This window comes from Trichosurus vulpecula, chromosome 7, assembly GCF_011100635.1.
Source record: "Trichosurus vulpecula isolate mTriVul1 chromosome 7, mTriVul1.pri, whole genome shotgun sequence".
Classification (NCBI taxonomy): domain Eukaryota; kingdom Metazoa; phylum Chordata; class Mammalia; order Diprotodontia; family Phalangeridae; genus Trichosurus; species Trichosurus vulpecula.
The window spans coordinates 257,870,410-257,883,930 of NC_050579.1; the positions used below are offsets into that span (position 1 = coordinate 257,870,410).

At 39.5% G+C, this 13,521-nt stretch overlaps 1 protein-coding gene across 1 annotated transcript in view; it reads left to right on the forward strand.

Moving 5' to 3' along the window:
- LOC118856824 (zinc finger protein 286A-like) overlaps positions 1-13,521 on the forward strand; it is a 48,419-nt gene that overhangs the window by 10,353 nt on the left and 24,545 nt on the right. Inside the window, exon 2 of the mRNA XM_036767339.1 lies at positions 7,829-9,763. Coding sequence (XP_036623234.1) covers positions 7,829-9,763 — 1,935 coding nt within the window. The remainder of the gene's footprint in view (positions 1-7,828; positions 9,764-13,521) is intronic.

The window sequence follows — 13,521 nt, forward strand, 5'->3', positions numbered from 1 at the left end:
TTAAAGAATGGAAAGAGGAGAAGAGGAATATACTGGGGGAGAAGGAAGAAGAAGGTGGGGGAAATTACCTCACATAATTAGGGTACACAAGTAGACATCCATACAAACAAGGAAGGAGGAGCGGCTGACATTTGAACCTCACTATCATCTATACTTATCAAAAGAAAGAAGATGTCCATTTGTACCCAGTTGAGACATAAAATTCTCCCAACCAGTGAAATAGGAGGGACAGCAGAGGATGAAGGAGGGGTAATTAGAAGGAGGATAGATTTAGGAAGATAGGAGAAATAAGCAAAATAATGATGTACAGAAAACATAGCAGAATAATAAGGATGTACAAAAGTATTTATAGCTTTTTTTTGAGGTAGCAAAAATGGCAATCTGAGAAGGTACCCTTAAATTGGTGATGAACAATTTAAGTGTTAATAATAAATGTGTTGGGGCAGATAGATGTGTGTGCCGTTGGATAGGCTTCTGGGCTTGGAGTCAGAAAGACTCATCTTCCCGAGTTCAAATCTGGTCTCAGATGCTTACTAGCTGTGTGACCCTGGGCAAGTCACTTAACCCAGTTTGTTTCAGTTTCCTTATCTGTAAAATGAGCTGGAGAAGGAAATGGCAAACCACTCCAGTATCTTTGCCAAGAAAACCCCACATGGGGTCAAGAAGAGTCAAACATGACTGAAAATGATGAAACAACAACAAGGATAAATGTATGCTGAACTCTTATCAGTAGAATGATGAACCAGGATTCCCCAGGACTAATGATGAAACATGCTACCCACCTCCTGATTGAAAGGTGAAGAGACATGCAGAATGAGACAAATATATTTTTGGATATAGCCCATATGGAAATTTGCCTCAATTGACTGTGTTTTTAATGGGTTTTGTTTTTCTTGTGTTCTCAGTGGGGGAGGGGAGAATTGGGGTAGGAGACAGATCTTGACTAATCAAAACAAATAAAATAGATATATTTTTTTAAAGTAGAATAGAAGTGCTTTCTAGGCATGGGCTATGGCCAGTACAAATGCATGGAGATGGGAGATGGTATGCCATTTCTGAGTAACAGAAGGAAGGTAAATTTGACTAGATTGTGGAGTTCGGGAATGGAAATAATGTATGAGTACTATAAGAAAGACAAGCTGTAGCCAAGTTGTAAAAGACTTTCAAAGCAAAACGGAGCTAAAATCTTATTTTAAAGATAATAGGGAAACAGATTTAATGAGTGTGGTCAGGTCTGTGCTCAAAGTATAGACTTTGTCAGTTGCATGGAGACAAATTGCTTTGGGGGAGTCTTGAGGCAAGGGAGACCAATTAGGAAGCTATTGCAGTAGTCCTGGTGAGAGGTGATGTGGGTCTGAAGAAAAGTGATGACTTTAGTGATATGTAGAAAGGGGACAAGGGGGAAGCCAAGATGGCAGAGTAAAAGCAGGGATTTGCTTGAGCTCTCCCCCACACCCTTCCAAATACCTGTAAAAATGACTCTAAACGAATTCTAGAGCAGCAGAACTCACAAAGTGACAGAGTGAAACAAATTATCAGCCCAAGACAACCTGGAAGATCAACAGGAAAGGTCTGTTGCACCAGTCTTAGAGAAGAGCACAGGCCAGTGTGGGCCATGCAGGCACAGAGGAGCAGGAGCAGAGCAGGTCTCAGAGGACTGAATCATTGGCATCTGTGGTGGTTTCCAGAATTCTCAACCCACAAACTCCAAAGACAAGTTAGAAGGTCAGTAGGAAAGGTCTGTTGGACCTGGGTGAGAGAGGAGCATAGTCAGGCACTGGTCCCAGGGCAGCAGCCATGGCAGTGATGGTTGCAGCAGCAGCAGCTGCTTCTGGAGCTCTTGGTCCACAGACAATGCAGGATTGAGCTGCTGATCAGAGGTGGGCTGTAGGGATCTCTTTGTGGTGCTGAGGCAGGATTCTCTTGCTTTGCCCATGCTTCGATCTGGGTTGCAGTCCTGGGTGGTGGTCCTTGGGCAAGGAGGAGCGCTGGCATGGCGGAGCTTGTGGTGGCGGTGGAGAGGGAATCCTCCGTACAGTTCCAAGGCAGAAAAGAGTGCTTGTGGTCACTCACAGACCAGAGCACAGGCCAGGAGAGGAGAAAACACCTCTCCTTTGATCATACCACCTTGGAAGAACTAAAAATTTACTGGTTCATAGAAGTATCTCTGAAAACAGCTGCACACAACCCCTGAAGCTTGGGACAGTCTGCCCTCCACACTGGAAGCAGAGTCCCACCTCAACAAAGAGCTAAAAAGTCAAGTGATTAGCTGGGAAAATGGAGCAAAGAGTGGAAAAAAACTCAGACTATAGAATCTTACTTTGGTGACAAGGAAGATCAAAACATACAGAACATACAGAAGAAGACCACAAAGTCAAAGCTCCTACATCCAGAGCCTCCAAGAAAAACGTGAATTGGTCTCAGACTATGGAAGAGCTCAGAAATGGATTTTGAAAATCAAGTAAGAGAAATAGAGGAAAAATTGGGTAGAGAAATGAGAGTGATGCAAGAAAATCATGAAAAACGAGTCAACAGCTTGCTAAAGAAGACCCAAAAAATGCTGAAGAAAATAACACCTTACAAAATAGACTAATCCAAATGGCAAAAAGCCAATGAGGAGAAGAATGCCTTAAAAAAAGCAGAATTGGCCAAATGGAAAAGGAGGTCCAAAAGCTCATTGAAGAAAATAATTCCTTAAAAATTAGAATGGAGCAAATGGAAGCTAATGACTCATGAGAAATCAAGAAATTATAAAACAAAACCAAAAGAATGAAAAAACAGAAGACAGTGTGAAATATCTCATTGGAAAAACCACTGACCTAGAAAATAGATCCAGGAGAGATAATTTAAAAATTATTGGATTAACCGAAAGCCATGACCAAAAAAGGAGCCTAGACATCATCTTTCAAGAAATTATCAAGGAAAACTGCCCTGATATTCTAGAACCAGAGGAGGACAATAGAAATTGAAAGAATCCACCAGTCACCTCCTGACAGAAATCCCGAAAGGAAAACTCCTAAGAATATTATAGCCAAATTCCAGAGTTCCCAGGTCAAGGAAAAAATATTAAAAGGAGCCAGAAAGAAACAATTCAAGTATTGTGGAAACACAATCAGGATAACGCAAGGTTTAGCGGCTTCTACATTAAGGGATCATAGGGCTTAGAATATGATATTCTGGAGGTCAAAGGAGCTAGGATTAAAACCAAGAATCACCTACCCAGCAAAACTCACATTCAGTGAAATAGAGGATTTCAAGCATTCTTGATGAAAAGACCAGAGCTGAATAGAAAATTTGACTTTCAAATACAAGACTCAACAGAAGCATGAAAAGGTAAACAGGAAAGAAAAATCATAAAGAACTTGTTATAGTTGAACTGTTTACATTCCTACATGGAAAGATGATATTTGTTACTCATGAGACCTTTCTCAGTATTAGGGTAGTTGGAGGGACTATGTATATATAAACAGAGGGCACAGGGTGAGTTGAATATGAAGGGATACTATCTAAAAAATAAAATTAAGGGGTGAGAGAGGAATGTACTGGAAGAAGAAGAAAGGGAGAGGTAGAATAGGGTAAATTATCTCACATAAAAGAGGCAAGAAAAAGCTTTTACAATGGACGGGAAGAGGGGGGAAGTGAGAGGGAATGAGTGAATCTTACTCTCATCAGATTTGGCTTAAGGAAAGAATAGCATACACACTCAATTGGGTATGAAAATCTGTCTTACCCTACAAGATAGGGGAGAAGGGGAGGGGATGATAGAAAGGGGGGCAAATAGGAGGAGGGGGTAATCAGAAGCAAACATTTTTGAGGAAGGACAGGGTCAAAGTAGAGAATCTTGGAGGAGGATGAGGAGTGGGAGGAGAATGGAGGCAGGAATGATAGAGGGAAATATAGTTAGCCTTTCACAACATGACTATTATGGAGGTGTTTTGCATAACTGTATACATATATCTATATATATATATATAGCCTATATTGAATTGCTTGCCTTCTCAATGAGGATGGGTGGGAAAGGAGGAAGGGAGAGAATGTGGAGCTCAAAGTTGGATGTTTACAATTATTTTTACATGCAGCTGGGAAATAAGATATTCAAGCAATGGGGTATAGAAATCTATCTTGCCCTAAAGGAAAATAGAAGGGAAGGAGATGGGGGGGGGAGTGATAGAAGGGAGGGCAGATTGAGGGAAGAGGTAATCAGAATGTATGCCATTATGGGAGGCGGGGGGGGGGGGGGGCGGGAGAGATTGGGAGAAAATTTGGAACTCAAAATCTTGTGGAAATGAATGTTGAAAACTAAAAATAAATTAAAAAAAAACCCCAAAAAATACAAAGAAAAAGATGCTTTGGAGATAGAAACAATAGAAGTTGGCAACCAATGACCAAGACTGAGGAGTGGAGGATAACCCCAACGTTTTGAATTTGGGGGACTAGAAAAATGGCGATACACTTGACAAAAATAGGGAAGTCTGTTTGAGGGTAGGGTTTGGGGAGAAAGATGAGTTCTGGTCAGACTATTTCTAGATGTTTTAGGATGCTTTATTTCTCCCATGCTTTAGGAAAGACTAATAAACTAGAGTCCAAAAGGATAGTGACTAGGATAGTGAGAGGTCTGAAGAAAATGCCATACAAGGATCAGCTAAAGGCACTGAATATTAGAGAAGCCCAAGGGATACATGATAGCTATCTTCCAGTATCCAAAGTTATCATATACATAAGGGAATAGATTTGTCCTGCTTGGTACCAGCAGATTAATGCTTGATGTAAGAAAAACCGTAATAATTAGAGCTTGTAGAATGAACTGCTTATTGAGGCCAGAGGTTCCATCACGTTGGAGATCAAAGTGGAGTCTGGATGACTTGTTGCTGTTGGAGAGAGATTCTGAAGTACAGTATTATCTGAGGTTTTTTCCAGCTTTTAGATTCTGTGAGTCATCTGTAAGGTGAATAATTGCGCATAATATAGTAGAAAGAGCTCTGGATTTGAAGTTAGAGACCTGGGTTCAAACCTCAGCAACAATTTACTAGTTTTGTGACCATAGACAAGTCTCTATCTCTCTGAGCCTCTGTTTCTTCATCTACAAAAAATACAGGCACAGAGATGTGAAGAAGTACTCCATAAACTTATCAGGACAATATCAATGTGAGCTTTTTTTTTCTAAGATAAATTCCGAAAGTCCTTTCAACTCTGAAGTTCTGTAATTCTATGTCTAAGCCCTAGAAAGTTATGTAAATGACAGAATTTGATACTAGCAAAAAGCCTTTTCTATTTAGTCTTTCCATATACTAACCACACAGTGTTGGCAAAGATCACACTAAAAAACTTCTGCCTCACTCATTGAGTTGTTTACTATGGCAATAGAACTTAAATTGAATTCTAATCTTAGCTCCAGTGAAATTTTTAAGATCCATCCCCTTTTAACATCTTCATCTCCCTCCCTGACTTCTATTGTCTCTTTCCCCACATGGGTACATAAAACGACAGATCTCAGGGAGAGGAGAGGGTGGTGTAAAGAGACATACCCTTTAGCTCCCTGAATCTCTTCCCACCAAGCAGTTAGTAATAGCTGCAATATCATAAAACACGAAAATTGTAAAAGGGGCCCCAGAGATCATTTACCCCAACACTGGCACTCCACATATGGGAAAACCAAGACCCAGAGAGAGAATGTGACCTTTCCTAGGTCACAAAGATAGTTGTGGAGTTGGAACTACAATCCATCAATAAGCATTTATTAGATACTTGTTGTGTACTGGGTACTGTGATAAGTACTGAGGATACAAAGAAAAAAAAAACTATCCTTCTCCTCAAGGAGCTTATGTTCTAATGAAGGAAACAACATGTGCATAGAGATAGAAAAGATACATACAGAGTCGATGAAAGGTACTAGAAACTAGTGACATTTGATCTGCTTTTTGCAGGAAGCCAGAGATTCTAAGAGAGAGAGGGAAGAGGGGTACACATTTTAGGCATAGGGCACAGCCAGTGTGAAGACCCAGAGACAGGAAAGGGAGCATCATGTGTGAAGAATGGTGAGTAGGAAAGCACGATTGCACTGAAGAGTGTATCGTGGGGAGTATAAGAGGTATATGAAGACTGGAAAGATAGGAAAGATTTTAGGTTGTGAAGAGCTTTCAGTGCCAAGCAGAAGAGTTTATTTTTGTTCCTAGAAGTAATTGTGAGCCACTGGACTGTTGTGAGTTGGTAGGGGTGGCACTGACAGGATTAGATCTGTGCTTTAGCAAAGTCACTTTGGCAGCTTGAGTGGAGGATGGATTAGAGTAGAGAGAGAGACTTTGAAGCAGGAAGACCAATTATGTTGCTATGGCTATAGTCCAGATGAAAGGTTATGAGGACCTAAATTACATTGATGGTTGTGTAAGTAAAGAGAAGGGATATATAGGAGAGATGTAGTAAAGGTAGAAATGACAAGAGAGGACTATGAATTGGATATGTGGGTTGAGTAAGAGTTAGGAATCAGTGATGTCACTGAGTTTGTGTGACTAGAAAGATAGCGGTACCCTTACTTGGAAGGGGAAGGGTTTGGGGAAAAGATAATGAGTTCTGTTTTGGACACGTGGAGTTTGATAGCTACAGGATAGCCATTTTGAGTTGGTAGAACTCGGGAAAAAATTAGGACTGGAAAATAGATCTGAAAATCCTCTGCGTAGATGTGATCACTGAACCCCTCAAAGCCACTGCATATTACTTAAATTGAGGATCCTTTCGGAAACTGGTTAGCCAGATCACTTCTAATATACGACTTCCATCAGTCTTAAGAATTCGAATTCTTGTTCCTATAATATGTACACAAAAAAGATACCGAGGTTCCTTCTTCAGGTACAGAGCCGTCCTTTCCCACGGACGCTCTTTCTAGACCCGGAGGCTCTTCCGACCTTCTGGTTGGACGTTCCTTTATATATTTTTGTTGTTGTTGTTGAGTTGTTTCAGTCATGTCCGACTCTTCATGACCCCATTTGGGGTTTTCTTGGCAAAAATCCTGGAGTGGTTTGCCGCTTCCTTCTCCAGCTCATTTTACAAATGAGGAAACTAAGGCAGACAGGGTTAATTGGAAGGGTCACACAGCTATTAATTTGAACTGAGGAAGATGAGTCTTCCTAACTCCAGGCCTAGCACGCTATCCAGTGTGCCATTTAGCCGCTCCCTCCTTCATATTAGCGCCTTCTAAATAATGGTGAACCCAGACTCAAAGGTCAGACTATCAGAAACTTGGTTTGAGCCTTACCCATCCTAGGAATTTTACTTCAAATCCAAAACGTCCGTGACAAGTAGGAACTTTAGCCAAGCCTTAATTCAAATAATCCTTGCAGTTTGCTGCTGCTCTGCTGTTTCTGTCACAACTCTGTCGCATTTATCGGAGCGCTGTGCCAGCCCTTTTTATACATTTTATCAGTCTGTATTGAAACATAAAACAAGTTCGCATATACTCAACTAGCCACAAAGAGTATGGGAAGAATACCAAACTTGTCATTTATATATGATTTGGGAAAACCTAGACAGAGAACCATGAGAATCTTATAGTCCCCAGAGGATACTACTTGTTTACCTCATAGTTACATGGCTCAAATGAAAGAAGTCATATGATAACACTTTGAAAAATATTAAGTGTTATGTAACCGTTTGGTGGGCTATATGAGGTAAATACTTTTTTGCAATTAAAAGGTAAAATTCCAGGTATACATACTAGGAGTTATTTTTAGCTTCATTTTTCTCTTATTGTAATAGTCTTCTTCATCACAACACAGGGACAAATGGATATTTTTATTTTTATGCTTTTAAATTTGTATTTTTAAATTTTTTTCAGATTCAAAGACTAGGTCTGAAATCAAGGAATCAATTCCAAAACAGGATGAAAGAACATCCCAGAGTATGTTAATGGAAAGACTCTCAAGCAGTGTTCCCCAGGACTCCGTGTTGGGAGAAGTCTGGAAATTGAAGGCCCAATTTGAGAGTCAGGTGGGAAACCAGGGGAAATATTTGCAGAATATTACATTTTCCCACATCAAAACATCTACTGAGGGAAAAGGGTCAGAATCCAATCACAGTGGGAAAAACTTCAATCTGAGGCCAATCCTTGTTACACAACAGAATGTTCCTTCAGAAGAGAGATTATATAAATGTGATACACATGAAAAGAGCTTCAAACAAAATGCATATTTAACTATTCATCAGCAACTCTATGAGGGGAAGAAATCTTGTAAGTGTAATGAATGTGAAAAAACCTTTAGAGGTCACACATCCCTTATTCAGCATCAAAGAATTCATAATGGGGAGAAGCCCTATGAATGTAATAAATGTGGAAAAGCTTTTAGCCAAGGTGCATACCTCACAAATCATCAGAAAACTCATACAGGAGAGAAATCTTTTAAATGTAATGAATGTGATAAAGCATTCAGTTATTGCTCAGCCCTTATTCAACATCAGAGAATACATAGTGGGGAGAAACCTTTTGAATGTAGTGAATGTGGGAAAACCTTTAGTCGGAGTACATACCTTACTCAACACCACAGAATTCATACTGGAGAGAAACCCTATAAGTGTGGTGAATGTGGAAAAGCCTTTAGCCAGAGCACACATCTTACTCTGCACCAGAGAATTCACACTGGAGAGAAACCCTATGAATGTAATGAATGCGGGAAAACCTTCAGCCAGAGTGCACACCTTACTCAACATCAGAGAATTCATACTGGAGAGAAACCCTATGAATGTAATGAATGTGGGAAAGCCTTCAGTGACCACTCAGCTCTCATTCGACATCATATAATTCATAGTGGAGAGAAACCCTATGAATGTAATGAATGTGGGAAAGCCTTTAGTTATTGCTCAGACCTTATCCAGCATCAGAAGACTCACACTGGAGAGAAACCCTATAAATGTAATGTTTGTGGCAATGCTTTTAATGACTGTTCAGCACTTATTCAGCATCAGAGAACTCACACTGGAGAGAAACCTTATGAATGTAACAGCTGTTGGAAAGCCTTTGGTAACTACTCAGCCCTTATTCGACACCATATGGTTCATACTGGAGAGAAACCCTATGAATGCGGTGAATGTGGAAAAGCCTTTAGCCGGAGCACATACCTTACTCAACATCAACGAGTACATACGGGGGAGAAGCCTTTTGAATGTAGTGAATGTGGAAAAGCTTTCAGTCAGAGTGCATTCCTTACTCAACACCAAAGAATTCACACCGGTGAGAAACCCTATACGTGCAATGAGTGTGGAAAAGCCTTCAGTGACCGCTCAGGCAGGATTCAGCATCAGAGAACTCACACTGGAGAGAAGCCCTACTCATGTAATGAATGTGGGAAAGCCTTTAGTTATTGTTCAGCTCTTATTCAACATAAGAGGATTCACACTGGTGAAAAACCTTACGAATGTAACAACTGTGGAAAAGCCTTCAGTGACCGCTCGGCGCTTATTCAGCATCAAAGAACTCATACAGGAGAGAAGCCCTACAAATGTAATGTATGTGGAAAGGCCTTCAGCCAAAGTACAAATCTGACAAACCACCAGAAAACTCACACTGGAGAGAAACCCTATAAATGTGATGAATGTGGAAAAGCTTTTGGATATTGCTCAGGTCTTATTCAACATCAGATAATACATACTGGAGAGAAACCCTATGAATGCAGTGAATGTGGTAAAGCTTTCTGTCGAACCACAGACCTTACAAAGCATCAGAAAATCCATACTGGAGAAAAACCTTATATATGCAATGAGTGTGGAAAGGCCTTCAGCCAAAACACATACCTTGCCAAACATCAGAAAACTCACTGGAGAGAAACCTTGTAAGCACAATGAATGTAAGAACTCACTAGATCTTTTGTTGTTGTTCATTTGTGTCTGACTCTTCATGACCTTATGAACCACAGCATGCCGGGTCCTTCTGTTCTCCATTATCTCTCGAAGTCTGTCCAGAGTTCACGTTTGTTGTTTCTGTGATACTATCTATCCATCTCATCCTCTGCCATTCCCTTTTCCTTCTGCCTTCAATCTTTCCCAAAATCAGGGTCTTTTCCAATGAGTCTCATCTTCTCATTATGTGGCCAAAGTATTTAAGCTTCAGCCTCAGTATTTGACCTTTCAATGAATAGCCTGAATTAATTTCATTAAGGATTGACTGACTTGATCTTCTTCCTGCCCAAAGGACCCTTAAAAGTCTTCTCCAGAACGACAATTTGTACGTGTCAATTCTGTGGTGTTCAGCTTTCCTTATAGTCCAATTCTCACAGCCATATATTGCTACTGGAAAAAAAAAACATAGCTATGACTAATACAGACCTTTGTCAGCAAGGTGATGTCTCTGCTTTTTAGTATGCTGTCCAGATTTACCATAGCTTTTCTTCCAAGGAGCAAGTGTTTCTTAATTCCATGGCTTCAGTCTTGCAGTGCTATGCCCAAGAATATAAAATCTGACACTGCTTCCATTTCTTCTCCCTCTGCCAGGAAGTGATGGGACCATTTACTAGGATCTTAGTTTTTTTAATGTTAAGCTTCAAGCCAGCTTTCATACTCTCCCCTTTCACCCTTATCAAAAGGCTTCTTAATTTCTTCTCAGTTTCTAGACCTTAGTATATAGATATAGATTCATTATTTGTCTGACTCTTTCTTACGTATACAGGGATGAAAATCATCTGTAGACATCTGCTCACTGGCTTATGTAAATTATGAATCTATTAGCAGATACAGTCTCCCAAAGTACATCCACTCTACTATGTTTATACATCAAGCTTAAAAGACTTTATCAGTGACATTCAAGTCTGCAAGATCAGAAGGCAGCAGAGGATTCATTAGTCCCCTCAGCTAATGATTTTTTCCTTTAATCTACATTGGGCCTGAGGACTTGGAATGTGTATCTATAGACTCTGAAGAGTATGAAAGAAATTGAAGGACCAGAAAGAATGTAGATTTGATTGGTACTGACTGCAGACACTTGGAAGATGTACACATATGGAATACGTAGGGCACACCCCTCTCATTCACGGGCCCTCCAAATAACCTCCAGGTTCAAGATACTCTTTGGGGTCACATCCACTCAGAAATCCTGAATCAATAGTTATATCTATATACACACATATATACGTGTGCATAAATGTATATACATGTGTACATGTGTTCAAATATGTGTATACACAAACATATATACATACATACTTTTTAAATTCTCACACTAGAGTGTGGGGGCAGGGAGGGAGATATTTGAAATGTTTTCATTTAAATGATTGGAATATTTATCCCCTAGGAAGAGCAGAGGGAAGATCCTGAGAGTTCTGTCTACTGTCTTGACAGGCAATATTTTGTAGTGATGAAATTATTCCCTTGAAGGGCAGAGGACATGAGTTTCTAATTCTAGCTCTGCCACTAATTCACTGTGTGACCTTGGGCAAGTCACGTAACTACTTTGTGCATTCCTTCATCTGCAAAATGAATGGATTGAATCTCCAAAGTCCTTTCCAGCTCTTAAAATGCTGTATAATTGCTATTCATAGTTCTGTGGATCTAGTCCATGAATTATGGTTATCATTTGCACCAAGCCAAGCTGTTCAGGAGATAAAGATATTCATTCAGTAGAGATAATGCAGTGCAATAAAAAGAACTCCTCTGTTTGAATCCAGTATTTGAGAGTTTCTAGCTGTAGGACTATAGATAAATCATTTTAAGCTCTTTGAACCTCAGTTTCCCCACATGTAAAACAGAGATAGTAACTGTAGCACCTGCTTTGCACGTTTATTTGTATCATAAGATAATATATAGAAATCTTAGCTTTGTAAACAGTAAGCACACTATAATAGCTGCTATTATTATGAATTGTTGGGTTATAATGCACATTGCCATGTACAGTTTTACACCTGACAAAATACTCCAAAACTTAAAATATCCTGTTGAAGTCTTGTGTGTGAACTAGAAATTTTTTAAATAAATTTAAGTGATAAAGGGTTCTAGACATTGAATAATTATTCATTGGGGAATGTTGAAATGAAATTTAGATTTGGAGTGCATAGACTAAAGGAGTTAATGGAAGTTAGGACAAGGACCTAGAATAAATACAGATTCCCTTCGCAAACAATAATAGATTGTCCAGTAGGTCAAGACTGGACAACACTGGCCATCATCTTGTCCACTGTGAAGAACACCTGAATTGGAAAGGTTGCCAATGAGAATAAGAAGTCGGAAAGTATGCTAATGCGAACCTCACAAAGTATATTAGTATATTTAGAGTTTGTTTACACTTATTTAATTAGTATTAATGTTGGCTAGACAAAATAATCAATCATAGCTACTTTGGATGTTTCATTATTTACCATAGAGAATTTTAAAAAGAGACAGGGGCAGTGATAATTTACAAGTTGTATAAATGAAAATGAAAGGGGACAGAAAGCATAACCTCCGTCTAAATCAATGGGATTTTTGCTTCATTGGAGACAGCATCTTACTGATTTAAATATTTTGTAAAAAAAAAATCCCAAAGTAAAATAAAAGCTGAATCAAGGGTTTTCCCTTAGGTGAAAACAAGCTAATCATCATTTGCTCTTTGGTGGTGGTGTTTGTCCTTCATTCTAGGAGAGGACCAATGACATCATAAAGGTGACATCTTGACTTAGGTGAATTGGATGGGCGAGCTACTTAAAGTTTAACTGCTTTAAATCATATTTGTCTTTCTCCTTATGTCCCCCTATAGTTGTGCTCAGAGTAGAAGTACAGCCAACAACAGTGACTATAAAGTAGGTCATTGCCCTTGAAAGAAGGGGAGTGGCTAGAACAGGCTGGTGAGGAGGCACATTCCAAGGGTAGAGGAACAGAGAAGAGAGATGGAGGATTTCTTCCTTTAGTAGTACAGCAAGTAAAATTTTCTACCATATACGATCAACTCTCACAGACACCTGGATATATAACTTTCTTCTTCATGAGTGTGTAAGTCTGAGCAGCTCATCTCTCCACTGTAGATTTTGTAAAAGTGACGAACCAATATTGACTTGATTAACCTCAATTCAGGCACCATAAGCAGAAGAGCTAACTAGTCAGAAGACAGTAAATAGGCCTTTTCTCTGATGTCCAAAGCGGGGAACCATCTTCAATAGATCACAATAGCTTATAAACATGTTTACATAGGAATATGGTTTACAGTATGTTTACATAAGAGCACAGGGGTGAAAGAAGTAGGTAGTGGGTTTTACTGGCTTCCAACCTGGTCACCTGATGATTTAAAACTGTCTCAGTCCAAAATGTTTACACTGGTCACACAAGGGGACAGGGGTCCAGTAATTTATAACTGTTGTTCATAGATAATGTATAACAAGCATAAAACCTGCTTTATTCCCCAAGTATGCTTTTTTTCACTCTGACTTATCATTCTATAGTTAAGGCCTAGTCCATCAGTCTCTTTTGAGAAGCCCAGAAACCACTTTTTCAAGCTCAGCTCTGAACTTAGGCCTATAGCATCCCTTTCTAATTTAAACCCTGTATATATTTATGAAACAATTGGTTTCAAGTAGA